Here is a 24282-nt window from a genome sequence, read left to right as displayed (position 1 = left end):
AAACTTGGGCCCTCCAGGTGTTTTGGACTTCAACTCCCACAATTCCTAGCAGCCTACCGGCTGCTAGGAATTGTGGGAGTTGAAGTCCAAAACACCTGGAGGGCCCAAGTTTGCCAATGCCTGCTATAGATTAATCTCAACCGTCTCTGTTTTCTTCTCGTCTTGCCAAGGAGGCTAGCCATGGAGCGCAAGGCCCGGAAGGCGAATTCCCCGCAGCCGTTGCAGCCGTCCTTCCCTCGCCAGCGGCTCTTCAATGGAAGGAAGCGGGCCCCATCCGGAGAGAGCGCTGCCCGGTCTGCGGCCGAAGCCAAGCGCAGCTTTCTTGATTCACCCGGGGCCCGGCTGCTGCGCCTGGAGCGCAAAGTGGCGGCAGCGGAGGAGAGGTGGGCTGACTGCGAGAAGAACGCAATGGAGATGGGGAACCACGTGGAGGGCAGGCTGGCTGCGCTGGGCACTCTGATGGAGGAGAACGGCCTGCTCCAGAGGAGGCTGGAGAACCTGGAGAACCTGCTGAAGAACCGCAACTTCTGGATCCTGAGGTTTCCGCCGGGCAGCAATGGGGAAACCCCGAAGGTAATTTGGGCAAGGTTCTCTGACATTCTTGCAAAAAAGCTAGTAAAATGCGGGTTAGGCTAGGGCAAGCATGAGCAAACTTGGGCCCTCCCTCCAGGTGTTTTGGACTTCAACTCCCACCATTCCTAACAGCCTACTGGCTGGTAGGAATTGTGGGAGTTGAAGTCCATTTATTTATTTATTTACTACATTTATTTCCCGCTCTTCTCACCCCGAAGGGGACTCAGAGTGGCTTATAAAATCAAATGTACATACAATATATTATTAGCATAGCACAATATAAGCATTAAATTACTATATTGTGCTATATCATTATATGGTAATATTATTAGTAATATTACATTTAATATATAATATATAATTAATATTATTATATTGTATTATTATTAGTATGATATTGTATTACATTATAATATTATTATCAATATTATAAGTATATACAATATATTATATATTTATAAGTAAATATAAGTCCATAACATCTTGGAACCCTAAGTTTGCCCATGCCTGAGCTAGGGCTTCTGTTTTCTGCTACTTTGGAGACTAGTGAAGCAATGCATTCAAATCACAGGAAAAGAGAGTCCACCTGAACATTAGGAAGAACTTCCTGATGGTCAGAGAGAATTGACAGTGGAACATATAGGTTTGTCAACAGAAACTGCCAAGAGAGCTTTGATTACGTCTTCCTGCATTGACCTGGATGACCTTCCCAACTCTAGAGTAAATGTAGTATTGAACCCTAAAGATGGAACTTCTATTTGGGCTGCTGTGAGTTTTTTGGGCTGTATGGCCATGTTCCAGCAGCATTCTCTCCTGACATTTCACCTGCAGATGCGAGCCACAGATGCTGGTGAAACGTCATGGCCATACAGCCCAAAAAGCTCACAGCAACCCAGTGATTCCAACCATGAAAACCTTTAACAACACATTGACAACACTTCCTATTTCTTTGTATGAATGTGAAAGTTGGACAGTGAAGAAAGCAAGGATGGTCTGCTGGAGATCCATCATTCACTGTTTGACAGCAACATATATGAGGACAGGATCTACAGACAAGTAGAACAGAGATCCTGCAAATCCAAAGGTTTTCACCATTTGTGTTGTCGAAGGCTTTCATGGCTGGAATCACAGGGTTGTTGTGTGTTTTTCGGGTTGTATGGAGCGAATGCTTCTGGAACATGGCCATACAGCCCGGAAAACACACAACAACCCTTTTCACCATTTAATCCCAAGATCCACTGGGATGAAGTTCTAACCACTGTGGAGGCCTTCTAATGTCATTCACAGGAAAATCCCTATAGTTTGGAATCAACTTGAAGGCATATAATGGCAAAATCCGTAATGGGCAGTATGGCCATGTTCTCTCTTGTATTCTCTCCTAACGTTTCGCCCATATCTATGGCAGGCATCTTCAGAGGTTGTGAGGTATATATACCTCTGAGGATGCCTGCCATAGATGTGGGCGAAACGTCAGGAGAGAATACTTCTTGAACATGGCCATACAGCCCGGAAAACACACAACAATCCTGTGATCCCGGCCATGAAAGCCTTTGAAAATCACAGTATAAAAATTATAATAACTAATCCAAAAAAGTAACCAAAATTATTAAAATTAACGGCTTATATAACACATCATAAACATTTACCACATAATTAAACTAGCAGCTAAAACGCATTAAAATGTAAGATGAATTGTGGCAAACAACAGGACTGAGGCAGGATTCCAGACTGTACAGTATGAATCCACATCTTTGTCAATGACTTGAAAGATAGAATGGAGTTCGCAAATGACAGCAAATTGGGAGGGAGAGCTCAAACCCCAGGAGACAGGATCATTATCCAAAAAGACCGTAGCAGATTAAGGAAATGGGCTGAAATGAACAAAAATGAATTTCGGCAAGAAGATGGGTATGTCAATAAAAATGAAATGCAAAGATATAGGAGGAGGGGATGCCTCACTTGAAAACAACCCACGGGAACGGGATCTAGGAGTGCAAGCTGAACCTAGCTCAACCTGTACGGCCTTCTTGTTCATTCAGGTGCCAGTGACCTTCAACGACACCTCGGTCAGCTTCAATGCGCAGGAATGGGGAAACCTGGAGGAGTGGCAGAAGGAGATGTACAAGGCGGTCATGAGGAGCAACTATGAGATGCTGGTCTCCCTGGGTAAGGAGAAGGAGAACTGGGCTTCCCAATGCCCCTTCTTTTTAGTAAGCTTGGTAATTTATCCATCTTGGCCAAGTCCATCATTTTTACCATCCAGTATCTGTTGTTGTTGCTGGGTTCTTCCATTTCTGTGCATAGAGCAATCTGGCTGCTGTGGTCATGTATTGTAACAGCTGATTATAGACATTTCTATCAGTCAGACCAAGTAGAAAAATCTAAAGTTTTAACTGAATATTTCCCCTCAAAACATTCTGGATTCCCTTATGTATTTGAATCTAATATTCATTGGCATGTTTACATGTCCACCACATATGTTTACATTTCCAGCAAGTGTTGGAAACATCTTAGTCATATACCTCATTTTATAAACATGATCTTTCAAATTATAACATAATGTAAATTTTAACCCCTCGTTCCACATTTTCTCCCATTAATCCAATATTATATTATGCCCCACACTTTGGGTCTTGAGTTTCACCTGCCTCAGTTGCCTCATCGTTATAGCCCTGGTTTCATCGCTTCTCAAGGTATCCCAGACCTGCAGTGAATCTAAGAATCAGTGAGATATTATTGGATAATGTGACATGTTCCCACTTACTTCAATTCTTCAGCTGTTTTTGTGCTCAAAGCACACAAAAGATTAAAGTGTCAATAGAAACTATTTAAAACACTTAATTTGAAGAGATAAAAAGCAATTTTGTGAACTCTTCTCTGGTCAGATGATGCCATTTCCAAGCCCACGTTCCTGTCCCAGATCGAACGAGGGGAAGATCCAAGTGTGAACGACGTTGACGACTTGGAAGAGAAGGACATGCCTGTAGATCCTAGCTCCTCAGGTATGTTTTTTTCCAAACCCGGACTTCCATTTTTTGATGCTGTGTTTATTTCAATACGGCCCTACATGACTCTATGACAGGCATGGGCCAGTTTGGGCCCTCCAGGTGTTTTGGACTTCAACTCCCACAATTCCTAACAGCCAGTAGGAAGTCGACCATAGTCATGCTGGAAGACCTAGAATATAATAACAACAACAACAACAACAATAGCAACAACAGCAACAACAACAACAACATTTTATTTCTAACCCGCCCTCTCTCCCCGAAGGGACTCAAGGTGGCTTCCAAGTACAAAGGCAAATTTATAGTGCCATATACAATCATAAAAACAAAGGCAGATATTCAATGAAATGACTAGAGAGGTATTATCTCAGGTTGAAAAAAATATACATCCACCGTTTTTCACTTTCACGGGGGTCCTGTGCCCCTAACACCAGCAAATGTGGAGGGCCAACTGTACTCTAAATTCAATAATATATTATTATTTTAAGAGGTATATCTAGTTATCCCGATGTTATTGTACTTTTGTTCTACATTTGTAAGCTGCCCCGAGTCCCCACGGGAAGATGGAGGCGGGATATAAGAATAAAATAATAATAATAATAATAATAATAATAATAATAATAATAATAATTATTATTATTATTATTATTTCAGCTGAGAAACCTCATTGCCTTGCATGAATGCTAGTGCATATTTACTACTAAGGAGAAGGTTGATTCAAGCACATTTTTAAACTCTTCTCAAGGAGATTCCTGATTTTCCCAAATGGTGGTGAATGCCATTTCCCAAAAGGTTTTAGTGTCATTTGTCCAAAAGGTTATGATTTCTACCAAAGCCATGCCTTTCCAAAGATCATAATTCTCCATTGACTCTTTTTCTTCTTTTGTTTGGGGCAGGTTCCTCCGTGATTGTGGTGAATGCGGCTTCCTGGGGCCAAGAAGACGAGAAAGAAGAGGAAGGTGACCCTGGGACTGTGCTTTTGGAGGTTGCAAGCCCTGGTGGGTCCTCTGCCTTGATCTGTAGTTGAAGGAACTGGGGATATTTAGCTTGGAGAAAAAAAGGCTGAGGAAAGGGAATACAAGGGCCAGGTTTACATATTGGAAAGGATGTCACATTGAGGAAAGGACAAGCTTGTTTTCAGCTGCTCTAGAGGCTAGGACACAATGGAGCCGTGGATCTAAATGGCAGGAAAAGAGGTCCCACCTAAACATTAGGAAGAACTTGAAGGCCAGGCGCTCCAAGGGGTCACCAGTTCTGCACAGAGAATCATTGCTTTCCCTCTTTCTCTTCTCTTTGGAAGAACTTTATATGTTCCTCAGCCTTAAGGAAGCTCAGAAGCATTATTGGGGATCCATCTCCCTCTGGATATACTTTTTCTAAATTACTGCCATCTGACAGACAGTACAGGGTGATAAAGACAAGGACAAACAGACTGAGTGACAGCTTTTAACCTAGAGCTGTGGCTACATTGAACTCCATGGCTTCACATTGATGTGGCTGTGTGGTGGTAGTTGGGGTGCTGAGAGATGGGTGTGTTTTGTGGTGTGTGCTGGGGAAGGCATTTACCGTATATACTCGAGTATAAGCCGACCCGAATATAAACCGAGGCACCTAATTTTACCACAAAAACTGGGAAAACTTACTGACTCGAGTATAAGACGAGGGTGGGAAGTGCAGCAGCTATGGGTCAAATTCAAAAATAAAAATAGATATTAATAAAATGGCATTATTTGAGGCATCAGTAGGTTAAATCTTTTTGAATATTTATATAAAACTGTAATTTAAGATAATAATAAGACTTTAATAAGATAAGACTGTCCAGCTCTGAATACCTTTATACTCAAGTATAAGCCAACCTGAATAGAAGCCGGCCAGGACCCTCACTCGGGTATGAGCCGAGGGGAACTTTTTCAGCCCTAAAAAGGGCTAAAAACTAGGCTTATACTCGAGTATATACGGTAATTTTGTTGTGCAGTAGTACAATGACAATAAATCTGTTTTATTCTGTTGAGCAGCAGAAGGTGCTGCTTTAGAACATGTTGTAGTCTCCTTTGGAGGTATTTAAGCAGAGGCTGAATGGCTATCTGTCGGGAGGGTTTGCATGGTGTCTTTCTGCAAGACGGGGTTGGACAGGGGTCTCTTCTAGCTCTAGGATTCTATGAAATGCACTAGGACCCCATATCTGGGAAATTTTATTTTTTTATTTATTTGTGACATTTATATCCCACCCTTCTCACCCTGAAGGGGAGTCAGGACGGCTTACGAGCTATATGTACATAGAATATATTATATTATTAGCATAGCACAATATCAGCATTATATACAGTAGAGTCTCACTAATCCAAGCTAAACGGGCCGGCAGAATCTTGGATAAGCGAATATCTTGGATTATAAGGACTGATCAAGGAAAAGCCTATTAAACATCAAATTATTATTATTATTATTATTATTATTAATAAACTTTATTTGTACCCCGCTAGCATCTCCCGAAGGACTCGATGCGGCTTACAAAGGCCAAGGCCTCAACACACAATATAACAATACAAAACAAAAGGCAAATTAAAACAATTAAAACAGTATAAACAACAAGCAATAAACAATACGCTAAAACACAATAAAACTAGGTTAGGCTAAAATTAGGTTATGATTTTACAAATTAAGCACCAAAACTTCATGTTATACAACAAATTTGACAGAAAAAGTAGTTCAATACGCAGTAATGTTATGTTGTAATTACTGTATTTATGAATTTAGCACCAAAATATCATGATATATTGGAAACATTGACTACAAAAATGGCTTGGATTATCCAGAGGCTTGGACAAGCGAGACTTGGATTAGTGAGACTCTACTGTATTACCATATTAAACTATACCACTATACTGCAATATTATTAGTAATATTACATGTAATATATAATGTACAATTATAATAGTGTTTTATTATTATTATATTACATTATATTATTATTACCAATATTATATGAATATACAATATATTATAATATTAGTATAGCATAATATTAATGGTATATATTATTATATTGTTATATTGACACAGGAGACATGGTTTCACGTACCCGCAACCCTTGGCTTTCCTTGTCTTTCTAGGCCTGGGCAAACTTCAGCTTTCCCTCCAGGTGTTTTGGACTTCAACTCCCACAATTCCTAACAGCCGGTAGGCTGTTAGGAATTGTGGGAGTTGAAGTCCAAAACACCTGGAGGGAGGGCTGAAGTTTGCCCAGGCCTGTTACAAGATTTCTGCCTCCTCCTTGCTGCCTTGCCTTCCTTCCCAGTGACCCCTCCCTTCCTTCCTCCATCTTTGCTCAGATGATACAATTTCCAAGCCCGAATTCCTGTCCCAGATTGAAGGAAGCGAGGATCCGAGCGTGGAGGATCCGGACGGCTTGGAAGAGAGTGAGATGCCTGTGGATCCTGGCTGCTCAGGTGCACTTTCGTTCCGACCCGGACTGCAGTTTGCAAGGCTATGTTTATTTTTATTCATACATCTACCGTGTTTCCCCGAAAATAAGACAGTGTCTTATATTAATTTTTGCTCCCAAAGATGTGCTAGGTCTTATTTTCAGGGGATGTCTTATGTTTCTATGAAGAAGAATTCACATTTATTGTTGAACAAAAAATGAACATTTACAATATACTTTACAGTAGTTGTCATCACAAACCAACATAACCAGACAAACTGTGAATCCTATCAAGAATTTCTTGTTACTACCATTATTTCCATGTACAACTGGTATGTACATTTACCAATCCTGCATGCTCTGGTGTTCTGTTTGGCAGGCGCTGGCCATGCTTCCAAACAAAACTTTGCTAGGTCTTACTTTCAGGGGAGGCCTTATATTTAGCAATTCAGCAAAACTTCTACTAGGTCTTATTTTTCGGGGATGTCTTATTTTTGGGGAAACAGGGTAGTTCTCCGCATTCACCGGTTTTCCCTCCACGTGTTTTGGACTTCAACTCCCACAATTCCTAACAGCCTACCAGCTATTAGTTTTGCCAGCTGTTGTGGGTTAATATTTTATGTTAAGAAAAATGCTTGGGTTGTGTTTTAATCTTTATCATTATTATCATTTATTGTTGTTATTGAGTTTTGTTTTAATAATAATAATCATCATTTATTATTTTATTGGGTGATTTTAAAATCATTATTATTATCATTTATTATTTTGTTGAGTTGTATTTTAATCATTATTATCATTATCATTATAATAGTAACATAAAAAGAAAAAAGTATGGGAACTTTTAAAATAAGCACAATCTTTATTAAAAATTGAGTATTTCATCTATATATATTTGGCTTTGTCTCCCCTTTCCCCCATTATTATTATTATTATTATTATTATTATTATTATTATTATTATTTATATCCTACTTTTTCTCACTGTAACGATACTCAAAGAGGCTATGTATTTATTATTGGTATTAAAATGTATTATTATTATTATTTTATTATGACACAGCAAACAAGGTAGATATGCTGTATTTTGTTTCACAAAATCACAAGTCGAACACTTCCCAAATGTCTAGGACTGTGTGATGTATTTTCGGATGATGCGCGCAGATCCCAGCAGGGTGGCCTTTTGCAGTTGACAGATCGTAATTTTTACTGTAACGATACTCAAAGAGGCTATGTATTTATTATTGGTATTAAAATTTATTAATATTATTATTATTATTATTATTATTATTTTATTATGACACAGCAAACAAGATAGATATGCTGGATTTTGTTTCACAAAATCACAAGTCGAACACTTCCCAAATGTCTAGGACTGTGTGATGTATTTTCGGATGATGCGCGCAGATCCCAGTAGGTTGGCCTTTTGCAGTTGACAGATCGTAATTTTTACTGTAACGATACTCAAAGAGGCTATGTATTTATTATTGGTATTAAAATGTATTATTATTATTATTAATTAGCCATCACCCTCCAAACCTTCTGCATACAAAGACCTGACTTTTCCGACAAGCCTTCGATCATGTTTAGAATTTCTAATAATACACATGAGGAGCTTTAGATTCTTAGATAAGCATTTTACAATTCTGAGATTGAATCTGTTTTACCTCCAGCAATTGTATTGTTTTTACCAGGGGGTACTGTGAATGTATGATGTTGTGTTTGACTGTTTATTGTCTATGTTTTGGTTTGCACTTGTTATTTTGCACTTGTCTAGGCCTGAACTAGAAGTTTTCAGTGTGGTTCTGTTGCCATCTTCCATTGGGCTGAGTCTCTGTGCTTCTTCCTTTCTTTGTGGGCAGGTTCTTCCATGATCATTGTGAATGCGGCTTCCTGGGGAAGAGGAGGTGGCAAAGAGGAGGTGGCAGCAATCTTGGCTTTGCAGGAAGACGGTCAGGGGACGGCGCTTTTGGAGGCCTCAAGCCCCGGTGAGTTATCCGCCGTGAGTCCCCTTGGGAGATAGGGCGGAATATAAATAAAGTATTATTATTCTTTCGCTCCTTCCTTTTCTCCCTCCTTCTCAAGGGGTGCATGTTGTGCAGGCCTTCCCTGTGGCTTCCTCTGCCGTTCTTGGCCTGCCGCCTGCTCTGACCCTGTCCCTACACGTTGCTTCCCTTTGCTGCTCTGTTTCATGTGGTTTTCTTTCTTCCCCGAAGATCTCCCTCTGAGCCGGGATGTGGGGTCGCAGGTCAAGCAGGAACCGGAGGAGAAGCCCATCAAGGAGGAGCCCTTGTCCCCTGGGAGTCCCGCCGATGGTGAGCCCATTTTGGGGAATTTTTTGGGGGGATCAGGGTCATGGCCTTGCACACCTGTTCTCTATGGAACCTGTTTACTAGTTTAGGCGATGCTGGCGCAATGGGTTAAACCCTTGTGCTGCTGAACTGCTGACCTGAACGTTGGCAGTTCAGATCTGTGGGATAAGGTGAGCTCCCGCTGTTAGCCCTAGCTCCTGCCAACCTTGCAGTTTGAAAACATGCAAATGTGAGTAGATAAATAGGTACTGCTTTGGTGGGAAAGGCATAAGATGCTCCAAGCAGTCATGCCGGTCACACAACCAGGAGGTGACAACACAGGCTCTCCTCAGCTTGGAAATGGAGAACAGCAGCTCCCGCAGAGCCAGAGATGAGCACCGTCTCCAAAGCCTTTGCCTTTGTTTGTGTTTGTGTCTCTCATTGTATTGTAACAAGGCACTGAATGTTTGCTGGTATCTGTTTATACTGTAATCCGCTCTGAGTCCCCATGAGGAGAAGGGCGTAATATAAATAAAGTACAGTAGAGTCTCACTTATCCAAGCTAAACGGGCCAGCAGAAGCTTGGATAAGCGAATATCTTGGATAATAAGGAGGGATTAAGGAAAAGCCTATTACACATCAAATTAGGTTATGATTTTACAAATTAAGCACCAAAACATCATGTTATGCAACAAATTTGACAGAAAAAGTAGTTCAGTGTTATGTTGTAATTACTGTATTTACAAATTTAGCACCAAAATATCACAATATATTGAAAACATTGACTACCAAAATGGCTTGGATTATCCAGAGGCTTGGATAAGCGAGGCTTGGATTAGTGAGACTCTACTGTATTATTATTATTATTAGTGTACTTATGCTCATTATTGTATTACGTTTTGTTGTTGTATGGTGTCAAGTTGTTGTATGGTTTCCTTGCTATGTTGGAGTCCCTTGAGGAGATAGGGCGGTATATAAATAAAGTATTATTATTATTTATTTATTAGATGAGCGGACAGCTCCTCTCTCCCCCATTAAACAGTGCCCTTTTGTGTTTGCATCAGTGTACTCCAGTATGAGACTAATTTGTCAAGTCCTGGCCCTGAAAGGGGTGGATTTTTCAGTTGAAACCCCACCAGTATGTTAAGTTGGATAATAAAGGCCCTGCATGCCAAGTCTGGTCCAGATCTGTCACTCTGTGTAAGAATTTTTCTGGAACAAACATACCTATGTTCACACCTATGTAGAGATTTTGATGCATTTGCTTTGTATTGAGTTCTATTGAGTCATGTTTGTTGTTAGCTGCCGTGAGTCCCTATATGGGGCGTAAGGTGGGATTAAAACTTTAGTAATTAAGTACATACCAGTTGCTGCATCCGTGGCTTTGGAGCATGGCTTGGATTGCTTTGCACACGCTGAATGTAACTGGCAATCTGTGGCTTGACACCATTCCTGACTTTCCCTTTTCCACCCCCTTGTTTCATACCCAGAGTCTTTTATTCCGGTCTGTATCAAGCAAGAGGAAGAGGAGCAGGAGCAGAGCATGGAAGACCAGCCATACCTGGTTTACTTCGGTGAGTGAGTGCTGCGCAATGACACCCTTCCTGTTTGCAGGGAGGATTACCGCCATTATCACACATCCGTGCTGGGTCCATTTGCACTGCTATGAATCCACTGATAATCCACAGTATCTGCTTTGAATTGGATTATCTTGAGTCCACGCTGCCATATAATCCAGTTCAGTGTGGATTTTATACAGCTGTGTAGAAGGGGCCTCATATAATCCACTTCTAAGCAGATAATATAGATTATAAATATAATATGTAATAATTACTGTGGTATAATAATACAGAACAATGTAATCTCTAAAACCAGGACAGTAAATAAAGAGCAACACTCTGAAAGCAGGGAAATTGGGAATTCCAGAAAGGAAACAATCAGGGCCAGCTAACACCTCCCAACAAAGGATTCCCCCAGGCTTTGAAGCTGCAAGGCCATTAAATACTAATCAAGGTGCCTAATTGCAGCATTCATACCTGCCACATTGAGACTATTAATTGCTATTCAAACTGGCCAGCCAAGGATTCTGCAAGGTAGAAAGCGGCCAGGCTTTGAAGCCACGAGGCTACTCCGTCCCATTCAACGTGGCCAACCAAGATTTCCCCTATGTGAAAAACACCCAGGCTTTGAAGCCACGAGGCTGCTCCATCCCATTCAACGTGGCCTAGCAAGGATACCCCTATGTAGAAAGCAGCCAGACTTTTAAGCTGCAAAACTATTCAGTGCAATTCAAACAATGATTCCCCTACAAAGGAAGTAGCCAGGCTTCACAGCGGCTCTTTGACTGAGGGTGCTACTCCAGCTACTCCAGAAAACGGCTAGGCTTTGAGGCTGCAAGGCTATTCACTGCTATTCCACCTGGCCAACAAATGATTCCCATAAGCCACAGCAACGCGTGGCCAGGCAAAGCTAGTACATTCAGGTTGAATAGCACTGAATAGCCTTGCTGTTTGCAAGCCTGGCCGCTTTCTACCTTGTTTCATATGATCTTTACTGTATCAATGAGGTCTGGACATGTCTCTTGTATACTTCTTATGTCCTACAGTTGATTCTTGTGTAGTTTCCTCTTTTGCCACTCCATGATGTTCACCACAAACATCATTGTCAACAGGTTTTTTTTTGTTTAGTTAGAAACTTACCCATTTTACTGGTGATTATTGCAACTCAATCAACACATTGTACAAATTGTAACACTACCAACACTTGAACAACACCAGTATTCCACTTCTATAGTGATCAATCATCTCTGGAGGTTTATAAACAGAGTGTGGATGGCTATCTGTTGGGAGGGCTTTGATTGTGTCTTCCTGCCCGGCTGAAGGGCTGGTCTAGATGTCCTTTGGGTGTCTCTTCCTCCTTGCAGTTGGAAGAGACCCCCTCCCCAAGATTGGCATCCAGTCCAATCCCTTCTACGACATGCTATAGAATCATAGAGTCAGAAAGCTTTCCAGTATGTGAACACAGCTGCCGTATTTCCCCGAAAATAAGACCTAACTGGAAAATAAGCCCTAGTATTATGCTCATAATATAAGCCCTACCCTAAAAAATAAGATTCTCAGCTAGATGAATGCATTTACCAGTCATACGTCTGTTGCAACACACGACGGATGTATTGAAATATAAAATAACAATTAAATAATGTATAATTAAATATAAATGATTAGTATTATTGACATTGTGGGGCGCCTTTGGGTAAGAGGTAAACAACAATAATAATAATAATAACTTTATTTTTATATCCCTCCTCCATCTCCCCGCAGGGCTAACATGGGGCAAAGCCCGAATATCCACAATAAGCAAAATAAAGTACAGTTGCAATAAAACAAACACAATAGACATATGACATTACATAGATAAAACCAGCAATTTAACATCAGTATAATAACAAGTAATAAGTAAAACCACCAGATAAGAAACAATGCATAGGTTAAAAAATAGTAAAAACAGGCTGGTGGTGCAAAATGCGTGGGTTAAAACCTGGTTTGGTAAATAAAGTGCTGTAGTAAAAAGGGGGGAAATTGAGGTAGAATAAACGAGGATGCCAATTACCAGATGAGGGCAAAAGCAAAACAGTGAATTAGGCCCGGGCTGTGGCGCAGGCGGGAGAGCAAGCCAGTGCAATTAACTGCAATGAATCACTCTGACCAGGAGGTCATGAGTTCGAGGCCCGCTCGGAGCCTATGTTTGTTTGTCTTTGTTCTATGTTAAAAGGCATTGAATGTTTGCCTATATGTGTAATGTGATCCGCCCTGAGTCCCCTTCGGGGTGAGAAAGAAGGGCGGAATATAAATGCTATAAATAAATAAGTAAGTAAGTAAGTAAGTAAGCAAGCAAGCAAGCAAGCCCAGATCTATCAGTACTGAGGAAACAGATGAGTTTGAGGCTTATTGTTGAAGGACGAATTGGAGTACAGGCACGGCGCATGAATAACGTGCGCACTTGATAACGAACAGGCTTGGCTATGTCTTAATGGGAATTTTTGCAATTCAATACGTTGTGTGTCGTAACGGATGTACTTAATGCACTTGCGCGAAAGAAAGAAGTTTAGTCGCCGCTTTTGTGCGGACCCTCCTTCTTTGTCGTCCTTTTTGTCGTCACTCCCGTCTCGAACTTCTTCAACGAACGCTTGATTTCACGGTAGATTTACAGGGAATCCTGTTTTGACCCCCAGACAAGAGGAGCGCCAAGAGGAAGCGCTACTCCGTGGCCTTCAAGAAAGGGATCGTGGAGGCCTCCCGGGGCAAGAACCTGACCGCTTTCTGCAAAGAGAAGAAGCTGGATCTCCGGATGGTGCGGAGGTGGCGCGCCGAGCATGACGAGGGGAACGGCAAGCAGCGCAAGGGCGGAAAGTCAAGCCGGCAGCCCTTGTTTCCTGAGCTGGAAGCCCTCGTCTGCGGATGGATCGCCGAGCAGAAAGCAAAGGCCTTGGTGGTGCGCAGGGAGGATATCCAGGCGTTTGCCCTTGCCGTGGCCCCGCAGTTGGAAATACCCCCAAAAGACCTCAAAGCATTGCAGCGCTGGCTGGATGGCTTCCTCCAGCGATACAAACTGGACAGCACTGCGCAAGAAGGAAGATAATGGACTGATTGAACGTTCCCTTGCACTTAACATCTTTGTGGATGGCCTCGACTTTGCTAAATAATAATAAATGTATTATCCACCTATCTCTGCAGCTCGAGGCGGGACACAACATCATTAAAACAAGAGATAAAACTGTTAGGAATTTCTGTTAGAGAAAACTACCCAAAAAATACAGCAGAGAATCCAAAATATAAGCAGGATACTAAAAGTTGAGCATTTAGCTCACAGCAAGCAGAGTGTGAAGTGTCATGTGGCTGTAAAGAATTTAGCGCAGAAACAGAGAGAATAAAATAGATGCATTCCAACTACCCTGTTTTCCCCGAAAATAAGACAGTGTCTTATATTAATTTTTGCTCCCAAAGATGCGCTAGGTCTTATTTTCAGGGGATGTCTTATTTTTCCATGAAGAAGAATTCATTTATTGTTGAACAAAAAAAGAGCATTTATTATATACTGTACAGTAGTTGTAATCACAAACCAGCATAACCAAACTGTGAATCCTATCAATAATTTCTTGTTGATGCCAGATAACAGCTCCAGTAGGGTGTTAGGAATTGTGGGAGTTGAAATCCAAAAGTTTGCCCATGCCTGTGCTCCAGGAAACCGAGTCACAAGGAATTCAGGAGTTTGATAATGTTCCAGAAGAAATTGACATGACCGTATTTCAATAAATGTAGATTTTTGTACATGAATAAATGTAGATTGTTGTGCATCCCGTAAAAATAATGAATCTTTTGCAGCAAAAATTAATATAAGACCCGGTCTTGTTTTTGGGGAAATACGGTAGGATCCTAGCATTGGAAGAGACTCCAAAAGCACTCGATCCAATCCTTCTTGCCCAGCAAGAAGAATAATACACTTTATTTATTTTCTGCTTAATCTCCATGCTGAGGAGCCTGCTGTCCATAGACATCTTCAATCATGTTGCTGGCATGTCTGCATGGGGCGCCCTTTTACCTTCCCACCAAAGCGGTGCCTATTGATGTACTCGCATTGCATGCTTTCAAACTGCTAAATTGGCAGGAGCTAGTGCTGACACTGGGAGCTCACCCCAACTCGCAGCTTTGAATTGCCAACCCTCTGGTGAGCAGGTTTCCTGCAGCTAGAAGTTTAACATCCAATCCAATCCCTCATAACAGATGGCCACTGAGCTTCCAGTCAAGGGCTACCAGTCCCTTGGCAATTTTCTGCCCCTGATGTATGGATACTGATTGTTATTTATTTATTATTTATTTACAGTATTTATATTCCGCCCATCTTTCTCACCCCGAAGGGGACTCAGGGCGGATCACATTACACATATAAGGCAAACATTCAATGCCTTAATATAGAACAAAGACAAACATGGGGCTCCAAGCTGGCCTCGAACTCATGACCTCTTGGTCAGAGTGATTTGTTGCACTGGCTGCAGCTGGTTGCTCAACAGCCTGCGCCACAACCCGGGCCCCCATTGTTGTTGTTTGATCTGCTGTAGAATCAGAAGAGTCGGCAAGCTTTCCAAAATTAAATATGTCTCCTGTAAGCTAAAATAAAATTTTTATTACATTGGATATGGACAAACATGGGCTCTCCCTCGAGGTGTTTTGGACTTCAACTCCCACAATTCCTAACAGCCTACCGGCTGTTAGGAATTGTGGGAGTTGAAGTCCAAAACACCTCGAGGGAGGTCCAAGTTGTCCCGTGCCTGCCTGCCATGGTCCCAGTCGTTGCTCAAGATGGTTTTCCTCCCCTTTCCGCAGCAGACCACAGCCGGCATCTCGCAAGGTCCGCCGCAGAGCAGGGCGAGGTCCCGCCGACGGGGTCTTCCGAGTCGTCGTGCGGGAAGGACCCCGAGCCCAAGGATGCGGAGGTGCAGGGCTGCCTGGCGCACTGCGGCATGTGCAACCAGAGCGTGTCCAACCGGGAGACGCTGGGCGACCACCAGTACAGCCGCAAGCGCAAGTTCCACTGCACGGAGTGCAACCGCAGCTTCGCCTTCCAGGGCCAGCTCTCGCAGCACATGCTGGTGCACCTGCAAGGGATCCAGCTGCACTGCGACCACTGCAACCTGTGCTTCTCCAGCCAGAAGGCCCTGGCGGTGCACAAGCGCGTCCACCTCCTGGACTGGCCCCTCCACTGCTCCATCTGCAACTGCAGCTTCTCGGACGCGGCCAGCTTCGACCACCACCAGCAGAGCCACGGGCCGGGCCAGGTGCGCCGCTGCCTGGAGTGCAACGTCTACTTCACGGACTCGCTGGCGCTGCAGGAGCACAAGCGCACCCACGCCGAGGACTGGCCCTTCCGCTGCGCCCAGTGCGACCGGACCTTCGTGCACGAGGGCCTGCTGCGCGAGCACCTCCTCAACCACAGCCGCACGCGCAGCCGGCGCTGCCACATCTGCGGCTCCTGGCTCTCCTACCGCGGCATGGAGCTCAGCGAGGGGCAGCTCTACTACTGCCGCAAGTGCAAAACCTCCTGCCACGTCCAAGGCAGCCCCGGGGCAGTGGCGGCAGCGGCAGCGTGCAACCCGGGCAAGGACAGCGCTTAGTGCCCCTGCTCGGTCCTATAGGTCACAGCCCCATCCTCCTCGCATCCTAGTATCCCGTTATGTGTTTCAATGCACATCCCCACACATCACAGTCTGGTTTTCGCCCTTCCTGGATGCCTTTCTCTGCATCCCAAGAGGACAGAAGCAACCCAAGCGAGGGAAATACATAGGCCACTCTCTGTTCTGTAGGTCACAGCCCTATCCCTTATCAGACCCCACATTCTGGTATGTGTTTCAAAACAGGGAATCCTGTTTTGATCCCAAGACAAGGAAGCACTATTCCGTTGCCTTCAAGAAAGGGCTCGTAGAGGCCTTCCAGGACAAGAACCTGATGGCTTTCTGCAAAGAGAAGAAGCTGGGTCTCCGGATGGTCCGGAGATGGTGCGCCGAGTATGACGAGGGGAACACCGAGCAGCGCAAGTGCAGAGGGTCAATCCGGCAGCCCTTGTTTCCTGAGCTGGAAGCCCTCCCCTGTGGATGGACGGCCAAGCAGAGAGCAAAGTCCTTGGTGGTGCGCAGGATTGGCATCCAGGCGTTTGTCTTTGCAGTGGCCCCGTAGTTGGAAATATCCCCAAAAGACCTCAAAGCCTTGCAACCCTGGCTGGATGGCTTCCTCCAGAAATACAGACTGTCTCTTAGGAAGATGGACAGCACTGCTCAAGAGGGAAGATGATGGAGTGACTGAGCGTGCCCTTGCACTCAAGACCTTTGTGGCTGGCCTCGACTTTGCTATATAACAATAAATATATTACTCCCCTATCCCTGCAGCTCGAGGCGGGACACAACATCATGTAAACAAGAGATTAAACACTATTAAAATCACAGCCAACAGGATAGACAAAGTGAAAATACAAGTTAAAATCCGATTTTTTTTTTCCGTGTTGGGAGCAACCGGAGTTGCTCTGGAGTGAGAGAATTGGCCGTCTGCAAGGACGTTGCCCAGGGGACGTTGCCCGGATGTTTTACCATCCTTGTGGGAGGCTTCTCTCATGTCCCCGCATGGAGCTGGAGCTCAGAGAGGGAGCTCATCCACACTCTCCCCGGGTGGGATTTGAACCTGGCAGCTTTCAGATCAGCAGCCCAACCTTCAAGTCGCGAGGCTTTTATCCCCTAGGCCACTGGAGGCTCCAACAGGATAGACAAAGTGAAAATACAAGTTAAAATCCGATAAAATGCAGATTAAAATTCACAATTTGAACAGACTGGGTAGGCCTTGGGCTGGAAGAGATGGGTCTTCAGTTGCATCTTCAATTTCGACAGCTGATTTAGCTGTCTGATCTCTTCCAGGTCATTCTAGGCTTCTTGAGGAGGCCATCCTGTAGGCAACCTGGACCCAAACCATGTAGGGTTTTCAAGATCAAAACCAACACTTTGTACTTTGCCCGGAAACTAATTAACAGCCAGTGGAGTGACTTTAGGATTAGTGCAATATTCTCATTCCTAGGTGTTCCTGTAACCAGTCTGGTTGCTGTATTTTGAACCAGCTGGAGTCTCCAAACTTGGTACTCCAGATGGACGCCTTGCAGAAGTCCAACCTTGAGGTTCTCACCATCTTTGTCTTCCAAATCAAGGAAGGGGCGCAGCTGGGGCATTGGCTGAATCCGATCATAAGCACTCCTGACCATGGTTGCATCTGCCTGGGCTGACCTTTGGAGAGACAGATCCAGGATCCTTTGTCCCAAGTTGCCTCCAGATGATCTCCCAGCAGTTTCATGGGACAGAGTGGTCCCTTATGGGATGATGCCAGATAACTGCTCCAGTAGGCTGTTTGGAATTGTGGGAGTTGAAGTCCAAAACACCCGGAGGGCCAAAGCTTGCCCATGCCTTTGCTATAGGAAACCGAATCCCAAGGAATTCAGCCCGGACTTTGGTATTTAATAATGTTCCAGAAGAAATGGACATGACTGTATTTCAATAAATGTAGGTTGTTGTACATGAATAAATGTAGATTGTTGTGCATCCCGCAAAAATAATGTGTCTTTTGCAGAAAAAAATTAATATAAGACCCGGTCTTAGTTTTGGGAAAATACCGTAGAATCCTAGAGTTGGGAGGGACTCCAGTGGTCACCTGGTCCAATCCCTTTCGTAGGAAGACAATCCAATCCCTCAAAACAGATGGCCATTGTGATTCCAGTAAAGGGTTACTTGTCCCTTGGCAATTGTTCGCCCCTGATGTATGGATACGGATTGTTGTTGGTTGATCTACTGTAGAATCATAAGATTGGGCAAGCTTTCCAATATTTAAAGATGACTCTTAAAATACGAGGGTTATCCAGAAAGTAGATTACGTTTTGGAATTAAAGATGAATAAAGTATAGGAGAAAACGTTTACCATATGCAGTTGAAAGCCATACCCAAATACCACTTCTCAACATAGTCGCCATTCAAATCTAGGCACTTATCATAGTGCTGAATGAGCTTGGCAACTCCTTCCCCACAAAACTCTGCCGCTTGCGTCCTCAAAAAGTATAGGAGAAAACATTTACCATATGCAGTTGAAAGCCATACCCAAATACCACTTCTCAACATAGTTGCCATTAACATCTAAGCACTTATCATAGTGATGAATGAGCTTGGCAACTCCTTCCCCACAAAACTCTGCCGCTTGCGTCCTCAAAAAGTATAGGAGAAAACATTTACCATATGCAGTTGAAAGCCACACCCAAATACCACTTCTCAACATAGTTGCCATTAACATCTAAGCACTTATCATAGCGATGAATGAGCTTGGCAACTCCTTCCCCACAAAACTCTGCCGCTTGCGTCCTCAAAAAGTATAGGAGAAAACATTTACCATATGCAGTTGAAAGCCACACCCAAATACCACTTCTCAACATAGTTGCCATTAACATCTAAGCACTTATCATAGCGATGAATGAGCTTGGCAACTCCTTCCCCACAAAACTCTGCCGCTTGCGTCCTCAACACAGCATTTTGGCAACGATGCGCAGCTGCGGAAAGGGGTGACCAGCTGGTTGAGGACGCAAGCGGCAGAGTTTTGTGGGGAAGGAGTTGCCAAGCTTATTCATGCCTAGATTTGAATGGCGACTATGTTGAGAAGTGGTATTTCGGTGTGTCTTTCAACTGCATATGGTAAATGTTTTCTCCTATACCAAAACGTAATCTACTTTCTGGATAACCCTCGTAATAGTTCTATTACATCTGGCATGGGCCAACTTTGGCCCTCCCTCGAGGTGTTTTGGACTTCAACTCCCACCATTCCTAACAGCCTACCGGCTGTTAGGAATGGTGGGAGCTGAAGTCCAAAACACCTCGAGGGAGGGCCAAAGTTGGCCCATGCCTGTCTGACATGCTAGTCATTGCTCAAGACAGTTTTCCTCTCCTTTCCGTAACAGACCACTGCCAGGTGCTTGCAACAGACGTCGCAGAGCAGGGCGAGGACTCTGTGACGGGGTCTTCTCTGCCATCGTGTGGTAAGGACATCGAGCCGAAGGAGGACGCGGTTCCGGGCTGCCTGGCGCATTTCGGCATGTGCAACCAGAGCGTGTCCAACCAGGAGACGCTGGGCGACCACGAGTACACCCGCAAGCGCAGGTTCCAGTGCACCGAGTGCAGCCGCAGCTTCGCCTTCCAGGGCCAGCTCTCCAAGCACATGCGGCTCCACGTGGAGGGGATGCAGCTGCACTGCGACGCCTGCGACCTGTACTTCTCCAGCCAGAAGGCCCTGGCGGCGCACAAGCGCATCCACCTCCTGGAATGCCCGCTGCACTGCTCCATCTGCAACTGCAGCTTCTCGGACGAGGTGAGCTTTGACCGCCACCAGCAGAGCCACGGGCCGGGCCAGGTGCGCCACTGCCTGGAGTGCAACGTCTACTTCACCAGCTCTGCGGCCCTGCAAGAGCACAAGCGCACCCACGCCAAGGACTGGCCCTTCCGCTGCGCCCAGTGCGACCAGACCTTCGTGCACGAGGGCCTGTTGCGCGAGCATCTCCTCATCCACAGGCACTGCCACGTCTGTGGCTGCCGGCTCTACCGTGGCATGGAGCTCAGCAAGAAGAAGCTCTACTGCAGGAAGTGCAAAACCTCCTGGCACATAGAAAGCATCCCGGTGGCGGTGGCGGCAGCGGGAAACCCGAGCAAGGGCAGCGCTTAAGACATTGCTCGGTCCTATAGGTTGCATCCCCATCCTCCTCACATCCCAGTATCCCAGTATTCGTTGTTGAAGGCTTTCATGGCTAGGATCACAGGGTTGTTGTAAGTTTTCCGGGCTGTATGGCCATGTCATACATGGCCATACAGCCCGGAAAACATACAACAACCCTATGATCCTGGTATGTGTTTCAGTGCACAACCCTACACGTCTCAGTCTGGTTTTCGCCCTTTCTGGATGCCTTTCTCCACATTGCAAGAGGACAGAAGCAACCCGAACGAGGGAAATACATAGGCTTCTCTCTTTCTGTAGGTCACAGCCCTATCCCTCTCGAGCCCCATATTCTGGTATGTGTTTCAGTGCACATCCCTACACGTCTCAGTCTGGTTTTCGCCCTTCATGGATGCGTTTCTCCACCTCACAAGAGGGAAAAAGCAACCCAAGCGAGGGAAATACACAGGCTTCGCTCTGTTCTGTAGGTCACACCCCTATCCCTCTTGGACTGCACATTTTGGTATGTGTTTCAGTGCACATCCCTATATGTCTCAGTCTGGTTTTCGCCCTTTCTGGATGCCTTTCTCCACATTGCAAGAGGACAGAAGCAACCCGAGCAAGGGAATCACATAGGCCCTTCTCGGTTCTGTAGGTCACAGTCCTATCCCTCACGAGCCTCATATTTTGGTATATGTTTCAGTACACATCCCTACTCATCTCAGTCTGGTTTTCGCCCTTTCTGGATGCCTTTCTCCACATTGCAAGAGGACAGAAACAACCCAAGCGAGAGAAACAACTAGACCACTCTCCGTTCTGTAGGTCACAGTCCTATCCCTCTTGGACCGCACATTTCGGTATGTGTTTCAGTGCACATCCCTACTCGTCTCAGTCTGGTTTTCACCATTCCTGGATGCTTTTCTCCACATCCTAAGAAGGCAGAAGCAACCCGAGCAAGGGAATCACATAGGCCCTTCTCGGTTCTCTAGGTCACACCCCTATCCCTCTCGAGCCACATATTCTGGTATGTGTTTCAGTGCACATCCCGACACGTCGCAGTCTGGTTTTCGCCCTTTCTGGATTCCTTTCTCCACACTGCAAGAGGACAGAAACAACCTGAGCAAGGGAAACACGTAGAACCCTTTCCGTTCTGTAGGTCACACCCTTATCCCTCTTGGACCGCACATTCCGGTATGTGTTTCAGTGCACATCCCTTCACGTCGCAATCTGGTTTTCGCTCTTTCTGGATGCCTTTCTCCACATTGCAAGAGGACAGAAACAACCTGAGCAAGGGAAACACATAGAACCCTTTCCGTTCTGTAGGTCTCGCCCCTATCCCTCTTGGACCTTACATTCCGGTATGTGTTTCAGTGCACATCCCTACCCGTCGCAGTCTGGTTTTCGCCCTTTCTGGATGCCTTTCTCCACATTGCAAGAGGACAGAAGCAACCCGAGCGAGGGAATCATAGGCCCTTCTCGGTTCTCTAAGTCACATTCCTGTCCCTCTCGAGCCTCATATTCTGGTATATGTTTCAGTGCACATCCCTGCTCATCTCAGTCTGGTTTTCGCCCTTTCTGGATGCTTTTCTCCGCATCGCAAGAGGACAGAAGCAACCCAAGCGAGGGAATCACATAGGGCCCTCTCCATTCTGTAGGTCACAGCCCTATCCCTCTTGGACCTCGCATTCCGGTATGTGTTTCAGTGCACATCCCTACACGTCTCAGTCTGGTTTTCGCTCTTTCTGGATGCCTTTCTCCACATTGCAGGAGGACAGAAACAACCTGAGCATGGGACACACGTAGACCCCTTTCCGTTCTGTAGGTCACACCCCTATCCTTCTTGGGCTTCGCATTCCGGTATGTGTTTCAGTGCACATCCCTACTCGTCTCAGTCTGGTTTTCGCCCTTTCTGGATGCCTTTCTCCACATTGCAAGAGGACAGAAGCAACCCAAGCGAGGGAAACACATAGGGCCCTCTTCGTTCTGTAGGTCACACTCCTATCCCTCTTGGACCTCGCATTCCGGTATGTTTCAGTGCACATCCCTACTCGTCTCAGTCTGGTTTTCGCTCTTTCTTGATGCCTTTCTCCGCATCCCAAGAGGGCAAAGGCTTACCTAAGCAAGGGAAACATATAGGCCCCTCCGTTCTATAGGTCACACCCCTATCCCTCTTGGACCTCGCATTCCGGTATGTGTTTCAGTGCTTATCCCCACACATTTCACCCTTCCTGGTTGCCTTTCTTTGCGTTGCAAGAGGACAGAAGCAACCCAAGCGAGGGAAATACATAACCCTTAGGTTGCAGCCCTACCCTTCTCAGAAGTCACATCCCGCCGTTAGTCTGTTAGGAATTGTGGGAGTTGAAATCCAAAACACCTGTAGCATTGAAGTTTGCACATGCCTGTCTTAAGCGATGCATGGAGACCTTGTAACCTCCTTGACAGGTAAATTGTTGCAAGACTTCCCATTGTATTTCATATTTATTTCTTCCCGCCATTGCCTTGTGTGAGCCGGTTGTCTGTTTGATAGCTCCTCTGGTTCAGTCCTAGCACATCTTTTCTTTTTGGGTCAAGAAGGACTTCCACATTAAGACAGGATGGAGATCGTGAATATGGGTTGTCAGTTGAGATAACAACATGTACATGTGCATCGTTCATTCTTGTTTGCCTTTCGTTTGCTCCCATGCCATTTTCTCCTTCCTTTCTGCAATTTCTTTTTTTTGCAAACTCTTTGTTGTTTCCCCAAAGCTTGTTTTCTAAGTTGTATTTCTGGAGTTTGGGATTTTTGGCCTCCAGATACAGAATGTATTTCCTCTTTGGGGTTGTTGTATGTCTTTCGGGCTGTGTGGCCATGTTCCAGAAGCATTCTCTCCTGACGTTTCGCCCACATCTATGGCAGGCATCCTCAGAGGTTGTGAGGTATGGAAAAACTAAGCAAGGAATATTTATATATATCTGTGGGAAGTCCAGGGTGAGGGAAGAACTCTTTGTCAGTTGGAGGCTAGCGTAAATGTTCCAGTTAATCACCTAATTTCCTCTTTGGTTTTGTCCTTAATTTTATTCCGAATAGCGCCCATCCATGCTCAACCGTATATGCGGTTTCAGGAGGAACCATGCTTCTTGGAGTTTGGATCAGATCCTTCCGTTTCCCCTAAATGATATTTAGAAGAGGGCTTACAAAAGAAAGGGATCATCCCCAGGTTAAAAACATGAGCCTCTTGCACCTCTGACCTTGGGACCCCTTTGCGTCAGTGGCTCTTCCTCCGAAGGTGTCACATCCTTATGACAAAGCCTACCTTTGGGCAGGTAAGTGGCTTCAGGTGTACAGCTTGGAGCAGCAGAGAAGCCTTTCGAGTTCACTCTCTGCTGAACCTTGTGATTCATGTTCCAACATTGAAAGAAGGCTTCTCTGCAAAACCTTGAATCTATATATATATATATTGAGGCTTACAAACTGCCCACACCTGTCTCCAGTGTTGTCTTTTCCACGGAGAACCTTCGTAACTCATTTGCTGTGGAGCTTTATGATATAATAAAGAGTTTATAGCCTTTGCTGGAGCTGTCTTAATTTTTTTAATAGTTTCAGAAGTGACTTGAGAACATACTGCAAGTCGCTTCTGGTGTGAGAATTGGCTGTCTACAGAGATGTCACGTCCTGATGTATTACCATACTGCTGGGAGGCTTCTTTCATGTCTCCGTAAATAGAGCTGACAGATGGGAGCTCACCC

The 24282-nt window shown here is 44.8% G+C and overlaps 1 protein-coding gene across 4 annotated transcripts in view; it reads left to right on the top strand.

Annotated features, from left to right (window-relative positions):
• The window catches only part of LOC103281101 (zinc finger protein 777), a 30105-nt gene extending 6000 nt beyond the window's left edge, over positions 1-24105 (top strand). The window contains exons 2-10 of one of the 4 annotated variants that reach the window (XM_062957803.1): positions 171-573; positions 2613-2739; positions 3459-3575; positions 4475-4576; positions 6908-7024; positions 8858-8983; positions 9212-9310; positions 10777-10860; positions 19811-24105. In XM_062957803.1, coding sequence (XP_062813873.1) covers positions 181-573; positions 2613-2739; positions 3459-3575; positions 4475-4576; positions 6908-7024; positions 8858-8983; positions 9212-9310; positions 10777-10860; positions 19811-20568 — 1923 coding nt within the window. In that variant the 5' untranslated portion in view covers positions 171-180 and the 3' untranslated portion in view covers positions 20569-24105. Of the gene's footprint in view, positions 1-170; positions 574-2612; positions 2740-3458; positions 3576-4474; positions 4577-6907; positions 7025-8857; positions 8984-9211; positions 9311-10776; positions 10861-13517; positions 14011-15666; positions 18414-19810 lie in introns of those variants that run through there. The other 3 variants (XM_008121926.3, XM_008121927.3, XM_008121928.3) reach the window with 3 other exon arrangements.
• Positions 24106-24282: the final 177 nt, after the last annotated feature.

The sequence above is a fragment of the Anolis carolinensis genome, chromosome 6, assembly GCF_035594765.1.
Source record: "Anolis carolinensis isolate JA03-04 chromosome 6, rAnoCar3.1.pri, whole genome shotgun sequence".
NCBI lineage: Eukaryota > Metazoa > Chordata > Lepidosauria > Squamata > Dactyloidae > Anolis > Anolis carolinensis.
Note: the sequence above shows the minus strand (reverse complement) of the source record. Positions and strands in the feature narration are given on the sequence as shown.